Below are 19,485 nucleotides of genomic sequence, written 5' to 3' on the forward strand. Positions count from 1 at the left end.
AGCCTTTCGATCAGTTTTGGGAGACTTACATCTATTTGCAATCCGGGGAAAATAGAACTAAATAGGGTTAGCTGGCTTTGAAAATGAGAAGTGTTTTGGATTATGCCTGTGCATAAGAGCAGCTTCTCCCTGCTCTTCACTTAAACAGCCTGCCTTTTTTCAGCTTTCCTTGTGACACAGCTGCTGCTTTAACAGTCACGTTAATGAATGGATAGCATATACTGTAGTGTAGCAGGAGCACTCCCCCCCCCCACAATTACAAGAAAGCCTGGAAAAACTCTGGCTGCTTTAAGTAAGACCAGAAAAGTGCTCTGTGTGTGTGCAAGTTTCAAAGTACTTGTTTTAAAACATTTCTGAAGCAAGCAGGGCCCCCGTACTAACTCTCTTTATTGTAACAATTATAATATAGACTACTTTTGGTACCTGGGAGAATTACACAGGTGCTTTGCACTGTTATTGTTGCACTCAAAGCTTTTGATGAACAAGGACTATTGCCATGGCCTCTTGCTTCACCCATCACGCCATGTTAGTTTCTTTCATCTGTTTCACAAGACAGCACCAAAAGAAGAGGAAATCTCCAAAGTGATGGATACTTCAGAGCATTAGGGGAGGGAGTTGGATTATTCATGGTATTTGAGGCTGAACTACATTTGAGACTAGATGTCAAAGCATGAAATTTGGCTTCCTGGGGTTAAGATGATAGTATTATACTGGAAGCCTTGCTTTTTTCTGCTATCCAGCTGATGGACTTAATCAACAGAAAATATTCTACCTTTTCATGACTAATGGAAACATAAGACCAGCCTCTTACAGCATCGAGGATGACTGAGAGGCCTTCTTCTTTCTCCTTCTCCTAACACCCCTGCTAAAGTGATAAATCTGAGGTAAATAGGTACCCATCAAAATATTTGCAGTTTCTAAATTGTCCTTGGGAGCAGAAGGCAAGGCTCAAAGTGGTAGATTGGTAAGCAGAAAGAAAATAAAAAGTATATACTGTATTTAAGAACCCTCCTCAGAAGGACTAAACCTGCCCACCGCTAAGAAAGATTCTTTTCATCTTAGTTTCATTGATTTCTCTTTACTTTGTTCAATAGTCTTAATAGAAGACATTCAGAAACAAATCTACTTCTTTCTTTATACTGTAGCTCCCTGCAAACTTTATTTTTGGGGGGGTTCAGCTACAGCATAACTGAACAAAGGAAACCCAACTTTACATTCAGAAACAATAATTATATTAGTATTTCTGTGAGGCAGAGCTACCTCTGTAAACAAATTACAATAGGACTGAATAAAGAATAACAGATATATATTTCAAAAAAAGTCCCAGTTTTGAAACAAACTGTATATTGTCAATATTGACACAAAGCACATTCTAAGCATATTGGCAGTGATGGTGCAGAGGTTATACTACTTGGCTAATCAATATATTCATAAAGCCTTCTTCCAATGAATTAATTCTTACAGCTACCCCTAATTTACTTGCTCTTCAAGCTGCCTACCCTCTGTAGATGAAGCCTGTGGAACTGGTCTGCAATGCACTGCAACTTCCGTGCAATCTGAACTTCGGTACGCAATTCCTGCAGACTTTCCTGAGGTTCCTCCTGGAGATGTGGATTCAATGTGAAACCAACTGGTTGGACATGTAAACGGTATCCAGCATTTCCTGCCAAATATCATAGAAGAAGGTGTTTATATCATAATATGGTATAAGATCTTTTTTGCCATCAACAGCATGACATTCGACAATTTTTTTGTTAATTGTTGTGCCTCTGAGTTAGCATTGACAGCCTGGATTAAGCCCTTCAGTTTCTTAGCAAGATTTTCAGAAGTGGGTTTGCCATTGCCTGATTCGTAGGGCTGAAAGAGAGTAACTGGCCCAAGGTCAACCAGCTGACTTTGTGCCTAAGTCAAGACTAGAATACATAGGCTTCTGGTTCTTAGCCTGGCACCTTAGCCACTACACCAAACTGCTTCTTTTAAAAAATATAATTGAACTCTAATTTGGCATATTATACCCATGGCAACTAATATGATTTTAATCAACATTTAATTTAGTTTTGTTTTTGCATTTATGCCCCACCTTTCTACCGGGAGTTAAAGCTGGCACTCCCCTCATTTTTCCTTCACAACAACTCCATGAGGAAGATTGGACTGAGAGGAAGTGACTAGCTCAAATTTACCAGGGATCTTTATGCCAAGTCCCAATTCAAAACCATAACAACACACTGATTCCCTAATAGGAATTAAATTTGAATTGCAGTTAGTTACCAATTAATTTGAGAAGACGACAGCTTAGATTACTTTTCTTCTAAATTATTATTGCAGATGCTACTATTGGTCTATAAGGAATGAGAGCCTATAGCACATTCTAGAAATGTCAACTGAGAGCAATTCATTCATTAATTCTGCATTTAAGATGCAAACCATTAATATATTTTTCATTCATCATCTTCCTTTTGTGCTAACATGAACTCTTTTTGGATAAACAAGTATTCCTTAACTTATGACTACAATTAAGCCCAAAATTTATGTTGCTAAGTGAGACATTTTGCCCCCTTTTATGACCTTTCTTGCCACAGTTGTTAAGTGAATTGTTGCAATTGTGAAGTTAGTAACACGGTTGTTAAGTGAGTCTGGTTTACCCATTAACTTTGCTTGTCAGGTTGCAAAAGATGATTACATGATCCCAGGACACTGCAACCATCATAAATAGTTGCCAAGTGTCTGAATTTTGATCATGTGACCATGGGGATGGTTCAACGGTCGTAAGTGTGAAAAATGGTCATAGGTCCCTTTTTTCAGTGCTATTGTAACTTTGAATGTTCACTAAATGAACTATTGTAAGTCGAGGACGACCTGTATTAGGAAGATTGTTTCTAAGTGACTTGGCACCAAAATCCAATGGAAGGTTTCATTGCTGCCAAATGTTGGTGACCAAAGACAAACTCTCTAAAACAGGAGTCTTCAAACTCGGCCCTTTTATGACTCATGGACTGAGGAATTCTGGGAGTTGAAGTCCATGAGTCATAAAAGGGCCGAGTTTGAAGACCCCTGCTCTAAAAGAATGCAAATGACCAGCTGCCTGTAAGGAGTATAGATCCTTCCATTCCCCACCACCCAGTCAGAGCTGAAGAAGCTTCCTGGATGAGAAGTGAAAGGTCTTCGAAGAGAAACAAGGAAGTCCAGTTGCCTCATTAAAAAGCACCTTTGGGACAACCGTGACCTGGATGACTGAGAATCTCCATAGACAAAGACAAGACAACACATATATGTCTTGAGGTGCTGGCTGCCCAGTCCTGCTCTAAGTAAAATACACTGAGCATGACGCAGGACCTCCCTGTATCTGTTTCAAGCAGACCCAGGCAAAAGGTTCTGAGATAACTATCTGAAGCGGCAATTGCTGCTTTGCTCAAAAATGGCACAGTTCATTAAAAAAAAGGGGGGGAACAGGTTATATCTATCGTTCGTTGCCTTTTTTTTTTTCACCGCAGACTAAGGAGCAAGTATGATTCTTACCATAAAAGAGTCTCTGAGGCTCTTCAGTGACTCCACAAGGTAACATGATATCCTGGCTGGAAGAGGATGCATTGAGGGTCTGTGTTGCCTTGTCCTGTTGTCTGGCATGCTTGCTGCCTGGGCCACAACAGTGTGCAAGTGGGAAGAGCTGGAACCTGCCCAGGAGGCAGTTGTAAGATTTGCTTTGGGTGAAAATGCCACGAAAGGCCATCTTGCTGGACTGGCTGACCAGTTCACAGTCATCCGAGTGGAACACATCATCATCTAGGCCATTCAAATGGGAAAAATCATCTTCCAGGTAAACGGGGGGATCCATTTCCCCTGCAAAAATATAATTAATAATAACAATATTACACAGCTAGATAATACACTATTGAATAGCAGAGTAAAAACATACAAGCATTTCATTTGTGCTACCACACAAAGCTATTTCTGAATGCTGTCTGGGGAATAAAAGATAATTGGTTAGTGAAGGAGGCCCTCTGACCGAGTTCTCCCTTCTTCTTTAAAACAAAATTCTGAAGCAAATGGGAAACAAAATGCCATTTGAAGTTCAGACTGTTTACAGTCTGGTCAGCCCTATGAAGAAAGTTAAAGGGGGGAAAAAATAGCTTCCAGGAAAATTATTTTAGAATGCAGAGGCTATAAACCACACTAATGCTTTAACAAGCAAAAACCTCTCAAAAAATACTGTTCTGAATTCTCTACGCAGTTTTGAGAATTTGTAATGTACGGTATCTGAAAACATTGATTAATGTTTGTTAATCTAAATAATAGAGCCAGGGAATCCTGAGACTGAGTGTGCTACTCAAATTTACTAGGAAATACATCCAGGTACAGCTGGTTTTTGCCATTTTAATGCAAAAAGTTCCATGAGTTTGTCTTGAAAATGAACTACTTAAAGTTCTAAGTCTGCCATCTTAAATTTAGAATGGGGAGAAATACCTCCCATGTCCATAGGAGAACTAGAATAAATATGTATCTCTTTCTCTCTCTCTCTCTCTCTCTCTCTCTCTCTCTCTCTCTCTCTCTCTCTCTCTCTCTCTCTCTCTCTCACACACACACACACACACACATGCACACATTCTCATTTTAAAAATTCTGCAGTGCAAAATGCATAGAAAAATAAAATTTAAGGGAAAGTGTGCAATATATCTCTCTGTATCCATATAATGTATATGAATGCCTCTCTTGTGCATCTGTGTATATATAAACCCTACATGGCATAGGCCAGGCTACTTATGAAACCGGCTTCCCCCAGTCACATCAGCCCATCCCACGTGTTCAGGCAGGATCCCACCAGAATTTACACTGGTGGGATCTAGGAAGAGGATCTTTTCTACCGCTACCCCTGCACTGTGGAAGATCTTGCCCTCAGAGGTAAGGAAAGCCCCCAATGTCTTGGCCTTCTGCAAAGGGGTCAAAATATGGCTGTGCAGCCTTGTGTAGGGCACACAGGGGCCCAGCCAATCATGGGGGCTGGTTGGCCCCATGGGAACCTTCTCGCCTGTATTAACAACTACTAACCTTTCCATCTTGGAACTGTCCATCTTTTGCAATTTTATAATGTTTATATTTTTTTAAAAAAATTAATCTTAAATCATTCAGTTATTAATGCTTCATTTCATTCATTAAATTGTACAGCACTCACAGCCCTTCTCTGAAGGAGATGGGCAGTTAAGAAGTGCGAAATATAAATAAATAAACACCATTCATGGCGTGGGACTAGGTCAGGGGTAGGCAACCTCGGCTCTTTTATGACTCATGGACTGACTCAGGAATTCTGGGAGTTGAAGTCCATGAGTCATAAAAGAGCCGAGGTTGCCTACCCCTGGACTAGGTTATTTAAAGGATTGCCTTTCCCCATTTACATCAGCTCGCCCCATCAGATCTAGCAGAGAAGGCATGCTGCAGATATCATTGGTCAGGGATCTACATTTGGTGAATCCCAGGGCATAAGCCTGCTGTGGTGCCTGGCTCATGGAACATCCTTTTTCCCAAAATTAGATTGGCCCCATCCCTTTTGAGATTCCATAAGACCCTCAAGACCTGCTTATATGAACAGACCTAGGGCTCTTATGGGACCAGAGACCTGTTTAGATAGCTCCATTACTGAGAGGGCCATTTCTTATTTTTCCTCCACTTTGATTACGTTTTTAAGGATATTTATTACTAAGGGGTTGTTTTTATATTTGTATTCACTGTTTTCATATTTTTATTATCTATTGTTGTATGCCACCCAGAGGTACCTTGGTGAGACGGGCAGCTATATAAGTTTGATAAATAAATAAACTCCCAGAGAAAACACATTGTATGTTATATCCAGAAGCACAGGGGATTTAGGCTGAGAAACTGGTAGAAATTAATCATTGTAGCTGATCTTGACAAAAGTGTTCACACCTAGCTGACCCAGTCAACACCTGATAAAGAAGAAACAGTGCAGTTCCAGGCACAGCTATGGGACAACCCAAAGAAATACAACTAGAATGCATAAAGGAGGTGAACAGGAATAAAAGGAGGCGAATGAGAATAAAAAAAAAGAAGTTAAAATGAAAGCAGTAACAGCAGATGTAGTGGGAAAAGGGCAAGAATGATCAAGAACTGGTCAGCATCAGGTGAAGGTGAATTGCATGGTTTTGGATTGAAACATTTGACTGGTCTACACTTACCTGTTGCCAAGCAGTTTAATAACATACTACAAGGAGGTGAAACTGAAGATTTGTTAACATCTGGCAAAATCTACCTGATAATGAAAGATCCAACTAAAGCAACTCAGAGCACATAAATTGCTACTGCTAAGCTTGTAAGCCGCCCTGAGTCTTCGGAGAAGGGCGGGATATAAATGTAATAAAAAAAATTTAATAAATAAGCAAGCACGAGGCAACTACAGGCCAATTACCTGCTTACCAACAACTTTCAAATTGCCAACTGGTGTGGTAGCTGATGAAGTCCAGCAGCATTTAGTTAAAAACAAGCTCTTTCCACCTGAGCAGGGAGGAAATTGCCCACACAGCAAAGGAACAAAAGATGAGCTCCTAATTGATAAGGTTTAGGAACATTGCAAGAGAAGAAAGACCAACTTGAATGTAGCTTGGCTTAATTACAAGAAAACATTTGACTCCCTACCGCATGATTAGATAATCAAGTGCCTAGAAATAACAAGTCAGTAGAAGCGTCAGAAGCTTTGTACAAAGATCAATGGCACAATGGAAAACACAGTTGCCAGTCAATGGTGATAGATTGGGAGAATTTAATTTCAAGAGATCCATCTTTCACGGACACTCAGTCTCACTACCAATGTTTGTCATTGCTCTGATTCCTCGGTCAATAATACTGAACAAGTCAGACCATGGCTATCAAACATTAAAAACATCTCCCACCTCTTTTCCATGGAGGTTCAGAGGCTGTCTGAAAAACAACTGCTGAAATAGAACTGCTGCTCAACACTGTCCATATATGCAGCCAAGATTTTGAAATGGAGTTTGGATAGGACAAATGTACCGCTTTCACCATCAACAGGGGAAAATAGTGAAAACTGAAGGAATCAAAATGCCCTATGGAAATAACAATAGTCTGGATGAAAACCATTACTACAAATACCTGGGTATCCTTCAACCTGACTGTATCAAGCACGGTGAAATCAGGAAGAAAGTTAGAAGTCAATATATCTAGACAGTAAAAGTCTTAAACACCCAAGTCAGTAGAAGGAATGCCATCAGGACAATTAGCACCTGGGAAATTCCACTCATCAAATACACAGCTGGAATAGTGGCCTGGACTCGAGCAGAAATAAAAACCCAGGATAGGAAAACAAGAAAAATAATGAAAATGGATCATGGCCTTCATCCATACAGCAATGTTGACAGACTCTATGTACCAAAAGAAATCAGTGGGTGTGCAATATTGCCAGTACACCAGACAGCTGAAGAAGAAAAAGGGGAATTGGAAGAATACCTAAAGGACAATGAAGAATAGAATAGAATAGAATAGAATAGAATAGAATAGAATAGAATAGAATAGAATAGAATAGAATAGAATAGAATAGAATAGAATAGAATAGAATAGAATAGAATAGAATAGAATAGAATAGAATAGAATCTGGAAGGGACCTTGGAGGTCTTCTAGTCCAGCCCCCTGCTCAAGCAGGAGAACCTATACCATTTCAGATAACTGAACCTAGTATACCAAGAAAGCTGACTGAGACCTGGAGAAGCTAAATTGGCCTACAAGAAAGACCAAATGGAAAAAGAGAAGAGAGATACGGCTAGACAAAACATAACATGGTCAGTACGTTAAAAAAAAAGCAGGCAAAGCAGACCTGGCAATGGCTAAGAGCATGAAAATTGAAGAAAGAGACAGAGGGGCTAATTCTGGCAGCACAAGACCAAATGCCTTACAAAGCCAGAATTGAGAACAACAGATAGCAACAGACAGGAAGTGCACCCTCTGCAAAGAAGCCAAAGAAATAATGGACAATCTAGTTAAGACAGACTTAAAATTATGGCATGATACAGTAGCCGCAATGGTGCATTGGAATATCTACAAGAAATACCTTTTACATCCAAGCAAGAACTGGTGAGACCACAAAATAGACAAAACCATAGAAAATGAAGAACTAAAGTGCTCTGCGACCTTGAATACAAACAGATAAACATCTACCACACTACACCTCATATATAACAATTGTTGATAAGAAAGATGAAAAAAAAAGTCTGGATCCTAGACATGGCAATACCTGGAGATGGCAGAAGAGAAAAGAACTGGAGAAAGTCACAAAACATAAAGACCTGCAAATAAAAGTAGAACAATTGTGGCAAAAGTAAGCAAAGCACCAACAGTAATAGTCCCAAAACCAGCTGAACACTATCATCTCTGACAAACTCACCAGTCAACTTCATAAGGCAGCTTTATGTGGAACAGCTTACATCCTGTGACTGTACCTTTAACACCATCATCTTGTTCCAGGTTCTTAGAAAGAACTTGATAGGTGGATAAAAACGCCAAATCCAGCCTAAACATCTGGCTGACTATGCAATGAACCATTATAATTTATTAAATTTGTATGCTGCCTGATTCCCAGTGATTCTTTTATAGCAAAAGGCAATAATCTCTCCTAATGGCAATTGAAGAGACATCACACAGTTCTCATCCTTATTAATGACTTCCACAAAAAAAAATGTGATTTTAAATTGTCTTTAGGAAAGGAGAAGTCTTGTTTCCTTTTTGCCCACCAAAACGTTTTTCTTTGCCAGTGTGTTTCACGCAACAGTCAATTCCATCTGCTTGTTTCAGCTATGTTATCCTTTCCCCACCACCACCACCACCACCAAATGTGATTTAATGTTAGGGTTACTGATTGATGGTTGACAGTTATCTCTATGAATTTATGCATCCGTGCTATAAGCACAAGGATGCTGCACCAACTGGCAACGCCCACAGCAGGACATGAGATTTTGACATTAGTAATGGGCAAAAAAAAAAAGGAACAAGAGCCAAAAAGAAGATTAATTTTTTTTTTGAAAACAGCCAATCATAGAGAAAGGAGAAAAGGGCTCAGATCTATTTCTAGCAGATAAAGAAAAAGAAAAAAAACACTGTTGGCAAGCATGATAGTAGAATGAGCTTTGCTGGGACTCATCTGTTCTGCAGAAAGATAAAGGACACAACAGCACAGAGTCCAGGGCCAGAAGATGCTGCCAAAGGAAGGAGAAGAAGTGGTATCTCTCTGCAGGGGGTCCTGCTCTGCAAGCTTCTCCAATATAGGGACCGGTTGCTGGAATTGGGTATGTATAGTTTAACGAAGAGAAGGGTGAGGGGTGACATGATAGCAGTGTTCCAATATCTCAGGGGCTGCCACAAAGAAGAGGGAGTCATGCTATTCTCCAAAGCACCTGAAGGCAGGAGAAGAAGCAACAGATGGAAACTAGTCAAGGAGAGAAGCAACCTAGAACTAAGGAGAAACTTCCTGACAGTTAGAACAACTAACCAGTGGAACAACCTGCCTCCAGAAGCGGTGAATGCTCCAACACTGGAAGTTTTTAAGAAGAGACTGGCCAGCCACTTGTCTGAAATGGTATAGGGTTTCCTGCCTGAGCAGGGGGTTGAACTAGAAGACCTCCAAGGTCCCTTCCAACTTCTTATTATTATTATTATTATTATTATTATTATTATTATTATTATTATTATTATTATTATTATTATTATTATTATTAATTACCTGACTTTGCCCTGGAATTTCACTTGAACTGCTTCATGAATCTCAAGAATCAGATGAGGGTCAGAAGACTGAGGAAATCGAGCTTTCTCCGGACACTTCTTAATGCCATATTGCATTACCTATTTATATTTATTCACATGTACGGCTACATAAATATAAATGGTGTCTGTTTATGTACTGGAAAGATTTAGAGATAGTCCTCAACTTGAAAACAGTTCATTTAGTGACCGTCGAAAGTTACAACGGCACTGGCAAAAGTGACTTATGACCATTTTTCACACTTACCACCGTTGTAGCATCCCCATGATCACGTGATCAAAATTCGGACGCTTGGCCACTGGCTCATGCCTATGACCATTGCTGGGTCAAAAGGTCACGTGATCACCTTTTGCAACCTGGGGAAGCCAGATTCATGGGGAGGCTGAGCACCACCACCTGTTTGTTGGATCCGTGTCCCTCCTGGCTAGTTTATGCGGCCCGGGAGGAGACACGAGGCTGGTTCCAGGCAGTAATAACTGCTTCTTTGAAGGAGGGTGTCTTCCCTGCCGCCTTGAAGGAGGCAGTGGTGAGACCCCTCTTCAAAAAGCCTGCCCTGGACCCGGCTGTTTTAAATAATTATCGTCCAGTCTCCAACCTTCGCTTTTTGGCGAAGGTTGTTGAGAGTGTGGTGGCGCATCAGCTTCCTCTCTTCCTGGAGGAAACTGATTATCTGGACCCGTACCAATCGGGTTTCAGGCCCGGACACAGCACGGAGACAGCATTGGTCGCGCTGGTGAATGATCTCTGGCGGGCTCAGGACAGGGGTTGCTCCTCTGTTCTAGTCCTATTAGATCTCTCAGCGGCTTTTGATACCATCGACCATGGTATCCTACTGCGGCGTCTCAGGGGGTTGGGAGTGGGAGGCACCGTTCTCCTCCTATCTCCTGGGCCGCTCGCAGTCGGTGTTGACGGGAGGGCAGAGATCCACCCCGAGGCCTCTTGTTTGTGGAGTTCCTCAGGAGTCGGTTCTCTCGCCCCTCCTGTTCAACATCTATATGAAGCCGCTGGGTGAGATCATTCGCGGTTTCGGGGTAGGGTATCATCAGTACGCTGATGATACCCAACTTTTTCTTTCCACCCCGAACCACCCCAGCGATGCCCTCGCCGTTATGTCCCGTTGCCTGGAGGCGGTCCAGGTCTGGATGGGGAGAAACAGGCTTCGTCTCAACCCTGCCAAGACTGAGTAGCTGTGCATATCGGCATCTCGGGTTAACCAGACCATTCCATCTTTAACGATGGGGGGTGAGGTGTTACCCCCCGTTGATAGGGCTCGCAACTTGGGCATCCTCCTTGACTCCCGGCTCAATTTTGAAGACCATATAGGAGCTGTGACCAGGGGGGCTTTTGCCCAGGTTCGCCTGGTGCGCCAGTTGCGACCCTACCTGGACCGAGATGCCCTACGCACAGTCACTCATGCGCTCATGACCTCCCGTTTAGACTACTGCAATGCTCTCTACATGGGGCTGCCCTTGAGGACCACTCGGAGGCTTCAGCTGGTGCAGAATGCAGCTGCACGAGTTGTGATGGGGGTTTCCCGATACTCCCATGTAACACTTCTACTCCGCGAGCTGCATTGGCTTCCGGTTGCCCTCCGGGTGTGATTCAAGGTGCTGGTAATGACCTATAAAGCCCTAAATGGCTTGGGTCCGGGATATCTGAGGGAACACCTGCTGCCAGCATCAAGCTCCCTTCGTCCAGTGTGCTCCCACAGGGAGGGTCTTCTCAGGGTGCCTCCGGTAAAAGATTGCCGGCGGGTAACACCCAGGGGGAGGGCCTTCTCAGTGGGTGCACCTGCCCTCTGGAACCAGCTGCCCGTGGAGCTGAGGATTACCTCCGTTCATTCCGCCGGGACCTGAAGATCTGGCTCTTTGAGCTCTCTGACCCAGGCTGAGAATTTTAATTTTAATTTTAATTGGGGGCTTTTACTTTTTCAGGGACTGTTGTAATTTTTTTAATCGTTTTTAACTTTTGTATTTCTTGTTTTAATTACCCTGTAAACCGCCCTGAGTCCTTCGGGAAAGGGCGGTATACAAATCTAATTAAATAAACAACCGAGTTGCTAACTGATCAACTGCAATGATTCACTTTGCAACTGTGGTAGGAAAGGCCGTAAAATGGGCTTCACTTAGCAAATGTCTCACTTAACAACAGAAATGTTGGGCTCAATTGTGGTCGTAAGCTGAGGACTACCTGTACGTAGATATCTGCAGTTTGTACTATGCTTCTGTAGACTGCAACATTCGGTAGCTCTTGTTGGAGTGTGTATTTCCTCTTTATAAAATATCTTGGTACTGCCTTTGAGGATAAACTATTCTCAGGATGGTTTGCAAAGTTAAAAGAAATGGAAAAAGCACAGTGTACCAAAATTAGAGTTATGATTGGCTGTTTTCAAAAAAAAATTTTTTTAAAGCAAGTACAGGTAGTCCTCAACTTGCACCCATTCATTTAGTGACCATTCAAAGTTGCAACAGCACTGAAAAAAGTGACTTATGACTGTTTTTCATGCTTGCAGCATCCCTTGCAGCAATCCCCATGGTCACGTGATAAAAATTTGAATGTTTGGTAGCCCGTTCATATTTATGACGGTTGCAAGTCCTAGGATTACACAGTCACCTTTTGCACCCTTCTGATAAGCAAAGCCAGATTCACTTAACAAGCGTGTTACTAACTGAAAAACTGCCATGATTCACTGAACAACTATGGCAAGAAAGATTGTAAAATGGGGCAAAACTCACTTAATGACTGTCTTGTTAAGCAACAATTGTGGTCATAAGTCAAGGACTACCTGTATTACTTTGGGTAGCTATTTAAACTGGGCTGCCAAAATCCAGATGGCAATAATGGATAGCAAAGAGATACTGAAAACTAGTTCCTCAATGCTGCTATTTAGTGATGACCTGGATTTTGGCAGCCCAGATAACAGCACTGCAGTATTAAAATACTGTAAGTATTGTTTGAAACAACAGCAATAACTCTAGTCTCTAAAATAAAGATGGGAGACTGTTTCTTAAAGAACAGAATGAAATGTTCAGTTCTTTCAAGGGCTGTTTGAACACCTAGTTCGCATATAATGCTATTCCATCACTTGGTTTGTTTCTGTTTGACTTCGTAGGTTGTGTGAATCTAGCTATTATGGCTAAGTGATGACTGCTTAGATCAGCTACCAGCGATCGGTACCCCAGTGAAACAAACTACTAGAAACCTTACAAGAACCTTTGTATCTCCCCCTTCCAAATCTAATACACATCATAATTTGGCAGCTTGTGTAATCACGCAACACTCCACTGTGGATTATTCCATCAGGTAAGGACAACTGCACAACAAGCTAAAGTGCAAAAAGACAAAAAGGTAGAAGAAAAACAGAAAAAGAAAAAAGAAATAAAGTGGTTTCTTATTTTCATTACAGCAGTTATACGTACAATTGTAGATTTACATACTCATGTAAGTTATATCACAACTGTCTTTTTTCTACAATTCATCCTATCCTAGTTGTCCAAACCACAGATCATAAATTCATTTTTTTCTGTTTTACACAAAATATCTGTGAGGCATTTTCAGTCAGTAATAAATGTTTGATTAAAAAAAAAACAAGATCTAAGTCAATTTGGCTGCCTCAGCAAGTTCTATCATATTCACCAACCATTCCTTGGTATTGCCCAATCTTTGAAGTCACATTTTTTTGAATGTGAACAGTGCCAGGGCCCAGATGTAAGATCAAGTAGAGAAGGAAGTGGTTTACAGTTATTGGGTTGGTGATTAATTTTCCCATTAACTGGATTTTGGAAGCTCACCTTGTGCAATCTCACTTTATAGTAAGACGAAAATCCTGGTCAGCAAACCTGTTCAATCAGGCCTACTAAAGAACAATAGGAGTGACTTGACTTCAGAATCGGCTTAGTCAATGCCGGTGCAAAATTATTTTTGCAGAACTTTTTAAGGTGTGTAACAAGTGCACTAAATCTAAGCATAAGATCTAAAACCTTACTGAATTAAGAAACAAAACAGTATATAAACTCAGTTATCTAGCTTCTAGATAATAGCGAGTATAGTGATAATAGCGAAGAATGCAGTTGTTTAGAAAATTTCTAACAAAATTTATAACCTCAAACAAATGCTATACCGGGATCCGTGGCCATGTCTTCGCTGAGCGTACAATTTTAATGACATCCATTCAGGCAAGGTACAGGCAATTTCTGCCCCACTGAATTGTTGTTGTTGTTAGTTGCGAAGTCGTGTCCGACCCATCGCGACCCCATGGACAACGTTCCTTCCTCCAGGCCTTCCTTCCCATTGAATTACATTTAAAGGAAAAAATGTTTTTTTAAAAGGTGGCTCTTGCATCAATAACCAGTCTGCCCACAACAGAGCATGTAAACTTTGTAACTCCATGTCCAATCATAGTAACCACCATATAGCTATCCATTGGCAAAGAGGATTAAATGTACAACTCAAAAGGTGGCGTGGGATGGCATGGATTTATTTTTCTCACCCCATGCCAAGTTCCTGGTTGGAGTTGGAAGTGAAAAGAACATCCCAAAGTAAGCCAACAGCAAACCCCTTCCACATCGTACTATACCAGGGTTAGGCAACCTTGGCTCTTTTATGACTCGTGGACTTCAACTCCCAGAATTCCTGAGCCAGCCATGCTGGCTCAGGAATTCTGGGAGTTGAAGTCCACGAGTCATAAAAGAGCCAAGGTTGCCTACCCCTGTACTATACCAAGAAAACTGCACAGAAATACTCACGTAAGTCACTATAATTGAGCTTGACTCTGAGATCATATTATGCATTCTCAAGAGCTTATATGAAGAAAGTCTGGCAAGCAGAAACAGGGTTTTAAAAAGTGTTTTTCATAACAGAACATGCTGCACAAAAAAGGAGGCACTTCGCAAAACTAGTGTCTCTTGAGCACATCTGGCAATGTGCTCAATTTATACTTTCACTCTAGCACCCGAAAGCACGGGGATAGATAAGCAAAGGAAACTCTGCTATTTCCTCTGGCCTCAGGCAGGAGCTTGTGGGAATCAGGGCAGGGAATTTGGTTGGCCTAACTGGCCAGGGTAAATGGAACTACTCAAGTAGCATCCATCAGCCCAAAATAATAAAAACAAGAGGATGAAAGAAGCCAGAGGAAGGTTGGTGTGGATCTGAGGCTTGGCTGTTTTGTGGGCAGAGAATGTGTCATCTGGAGGCTTAGACTATTTCCTATAGTTTCCCAGAAAGCCTTGGGAACTCCTTGACTAAGCTATTCTGAGACATGGCTTGGAGACATTATAGATTATTGTAGAGGTTGCATATGGTGATAGCGTTATAATGCCATCTTCAAATTAGTTGACAGGATTCAGCCCCCTTGTCAGTTGGAGGTGTTAGCAGGTGGTAATGAAACAGAATGAAGGGATAAGTAACAAGGAAGAGGGGAAAAGCCCTGAACAAGTCAGCAACGCTGAAATGCACCAAGATGCATAGATCTTGCAAAACAGACAACTCTTTTCCTGAAATCCCAAATCCAAACGTTATATGTACTGCACCTAAAAAATGCCCTCCACCCAATAAATAAATAAATAAAACATCTATAGAGCCTTATTTCATTTTAATAAGCTCTCAAAATACTTGGCCTGTTAAAACCAAAAGTGTTTGTTGATGCATTTTTAGGTTATACAGTAGATTGTTACAGACAGTGCACTGATATTTGAACATCTTGAGGCCAACAATTAGTCTTTCATGATTCTGTCAATGCTACCTTAATTTAAATACACACAAAACACACAAGAATTCTACAGATCTTTAAAAAGTAAAATTCAGTATTTGGATTATTTATTCTGCTGTGGTTTGTTTAATCTAACTTGCAATTACTGGTGAGATCTAACAAGTCTGAAATCTATTGTAAATTTACTTAGGAGTCGGAGGTTTTATTGAAATCTAAGGGATTTTCTTTTGAGTATGCACATACAGAACTGGGCTGTAAATCTTGTTCAGATTTGAGTATCTGTATATAAAAGTATTTAAAGTTTAAAATAACACCTCACAACCTGTCCTAAACTCTAACCCTAACCTTCACTAGATCAAAAGACTTGGTCTTAATTTCATTTCTAGTCCACTACAGCCCACATATTTAAAGCCCAGTAAACAACACTTTTATGTACTGTATTGCAATTCTAAGTTTATTTAACTTTAAACAATTTTTTATTCTACATTAATAACGTGCCATAATTATAATACTTTACAACTAGTGAACAAAAGAAAGACTAAAGTCAGGTACACTACAGAATACACACAACAGAATTATTTCAAGAATCATTCTTCTTTGTTGGTAGATTGTTATTGCCATATCTTTTTTTCTTCAGAGTTCTGAATAATAATAAAAGTTGCTGTTACTAGAATATATACAAGTTGTTATACTGTAAGCAAAGTGCCAATCAATCTTTCTCTACAAAAACTGAACTAGTTTCCACAGAAGACCTATCAATATTGTTAGAAAATAAAAATGGCTGGGTTCTACCTGCCCACAGATAAAAGGTGGATATTTACAGTTCTTCAATGTAACTTCTGATAAATAGAAGTTTTTGTGATGTGGACCTTTACCATGCAGCCAATTCACACTCACAGCAGTCAAATATACCCCTGAAATAGAAAAGATTCCTACTCTTACTTTTAAAGATGCACCTGAATGCACATTTATTTGGAGGAACAGTCGTGTTGAACTCAATAGGCCTTACTTCATAAGGTAAAACTGTCTGGCTTTAAGCCTAAGCAAAGTAGCTGAAAGTAAATCACACCCTCATTAAAATAAATAAAATTAAATAACTTCCAAATACCTTCCTGTATTCCTAACACAATAAAACTCAAATTTGTAGAACATGTATATAGATTGTCTTCACTTACCAACCAAATTGGGACTAGCAACTCCATTGCTAATTGACACTGGCATAAAGTGAAATATCACAGGACTGTGCCTGACTTACATCAGTTCGTCACTTCTGGCTGTAATTGTTAAGCGAATCACCACAAGTTGTTAAGTGTGATGTCACTTGACCCCAATTTGTGAGTTCCTGCCAACTTCTCCATTGACTTTGCTTGTTGACAGATGGCTGTGAAAATCACAAAAGGCAATCACGTGACTTTAGCACTCTCCAACTATCATAAATGCACCCTGCAGTAGTTACCTAGAGTCCAAATCGTGATCATGAGACCATGGGAACAATGCAAAGGCTGAAACTCTGAGGACTGATCGCAAATCTCTGTTTTCAGTGCTGTTGTAAGTTTGAACAGATGCTGAACGAGTGGTTGGTAACAAAGAAGTTTGGAAGAGACAGAATAAAGACTGAAAACAGCGACAGGAAATTGTTCTATGGCATGGGACTAAGGAAATAATTAGCTTTCCAACTTGATTTTTTAAAATATTATCAAATGCATCTCTGTCTTTCTATTTACTTTAATGCTCAAGGTGATTATCAACAAGTGAAAAATATGGAATATGAAAGATTAAAAACAAGTAAAACCCAAATCAAAATGAAAACCAATCACTAAAATAATTAATAATCAAAAACTTGTAAAAGAAAATACTTTTTTTTTCATCTTCCTAAATGCTGAAAAAGTTGGAGCCAAATATAGCTCTTTAGAGAATTATTTCCAAGCTTGGAGCCATAGAGAAGGAGATTCTTTCCCACAAAGATGAACCGTGACAATGAGGCATCTTGAGAAGGGTCTCTCCTACCAATCTGAGTAACCCAAAAGGAGTTTCCCAGGTAATCTAGCAATAAGCAGTTTGGGGATTTAAAGGTCAGTGCTGCCATCTTCAATTGTGCTTGGGGCACATTTAGCAACCAATGCAGATTTTTTTTGTGTGCAAACACTACCGTTCCTATACTGCATACCAGACCAGAAGCTGGCTGTTTCATTTTGCACCAACTGCAACTTCAGGATACTTTTCAAGGATCGACCCACATAAATAAGAAGAGTTGTAACCAAGGTGCAAATTATTGTCACTAAATTCCACTGGCTCAGGAAGGATTCCAGCTGTACCCTAGCCATAATTGTGCAAAGGGCTACTCATTTCAGCTGCCATCTGCAAATCCAATAACAGCTGATGGTCAACTTTTTCTTGGGGAATGCAGTCCCATCCAAAAAAGGGGGCATCATAGGTCCAGAGTCCAGCTTTCTTCTTGCCAATGATATCTCTGACTTGTCTGGATTTAATTTCAAGTTGCTTAATTTCATTCTGTGAAGAAGTTCTTTTGACTGATTCTGAATCTCACCTTCACTGAGCAATCTTGTGTTTGAACAGAATGAAATCCAACTCAACATTTGCTATGCCATGCACCATTTCCACTGTATTTCTTTTAACAGCCTTCCCCACCTTGGAGTAAAGAACTCCCAAATGCCATAATTTTTTTATTATTTCATTTTACTCCAGTTATGTATCTGCTCTAAGTTGTGAATGGAAGAAAGGGTGGCAGAAATGAAATATAAAAATGAAAGGACAGAACAATGTTCTGAACTATGAGGAGAGTGGGAAATAAGTTGTTTTGCCCTTTCCTCATAGACCTCATATTGCAGAATGCCTGAGTTGGAAGGTTCCTTAAAAATCATATAGTCCAATCTCATGTCCAGCATAGGAATCCATTTCTATAACATCTTTTATATACATACCACCATCCAGTCTGTTTAAATATTTCCAGCAAAGGAAGAGCCCACACGCACACACCCCGCCCCAAGGCATTTGTTCCACTATGCTCCTACTTTTAGGGCTTTTCTTATCCTAATGTCCAGATGACTTTGATCTCCTTGTCATTTCAACCCATTATCTTTTCTTCCATCATCTGGGATAGGACTTCTTCTATATAATAACTGTTGATACTTGAAGATAACAATCCTATCTCTCTACAACTGCCTCTTCTCCAGGTTAAACATACTAATAATCTTGCATGTATAATTAAGACTATTATCCAGTAAGTATTCATAACAATATCTATCACCATAGCCAGGGTTTTTAATGTATAACCTGGAGAGAAAGAGGTCTCTCAATACAGATCCTATGTTTGTAATTATGTTATGAATAATAAATACTCATTTACCACACAGTCCTACGCATAAGAACTTTTGTGTTCAGTGAAGCTCACCTTAAAATAAGAGTCCATGAATCTGTGAGGTTCTGAAGAGTTAGCAGTATGGAAAAAACAGAACTGGAGCTTGGAAACTCATCACTTTCTTTTAGGCTGGAGTCACAGATCACCATAAATCATGATTCATTTAGCCATAGTTTGTGGAATAAACCAGTGTGGTGAGGGTTCTTATATCTTGCTAAACCATAAACTATATTTCATAAGTGACAATAGTTGGATTTGCGCTATACACTGAGCCAAAAACAAACACACTTCATTTGGTTTAGTGTGATATGTGCAGACAGACTCTCTCTCTCTTTTTTTGGGGGGGGGCAGTTATGGGGCCAATCCAAGATCCTTGAAAGTAGGACAAATTATAAATATGTTTTGAACAGAAGACCAAGATTTATGTAGTCCCTTCTTACACTATGAGTCTATTCTTTTTATTTTCCAAGAATGCCTATGTGAAATGCAAGGGCACTCTTGAGAAATAAAAATGAGTTTAGAATATTTAGAATTAAAATAATATTTTTTTTAAAAAAATAAGAATGGGGCAGAAAGTGGCAAGAAAAGTGTCCATGAATACACTGGTATCCAAAAGCAACATCCTGG

General features: G+C 40.2%; 1 protein-coding gene across 2 annotated transcripts in view; it reads right to left on the reverse strand.

Annotated features, from left to right (window-relative positions):
- The window catches only part of BMF (Bcl2 modifying factor), a 47,557-nt gene that overhangs the window by 26,538 nt on the left and 1,534 nt on the right, over positions 1-19,485 (reverse strand). Inside the window, exons 2-4 of one of the 2 annotated variants that reach the window (XM_081314716.1) lie at positions 13,893-14,043; positions 3,517-3,837; positions 1,500-1,663 (exon numbers count right to left, since the gene is read on the reverse strand). In XM_081314716.1, the coding sequence (XP_081170842.1) occupies positions 1,500-1,663; positions 3,517-3,837; positions 13,893-13,908 (501 nt within the window). In that variant the 5' untranslated portion in view covers positions 13,909-14,043. The remainder of the gene's footprint in view (positions 1-1,499; positions 1,664-3,516; positions 3,838-13,892; positions 14,044-19,485) is intronic. The other variant, XM_081314717.1, reaches the window with a different exon arrangement.

The sequence above is a fragment of the Vipera berus genome, assembly GCF_964194415.1.
Source record: "Vipera berus genome assembly, chromosome: 1".
Lineage (NCBI taxonomy): Eukaryota > Metazoa > Chordata > Lepidosauria > Squamata > Viperidae > Vipera > Vipera berus.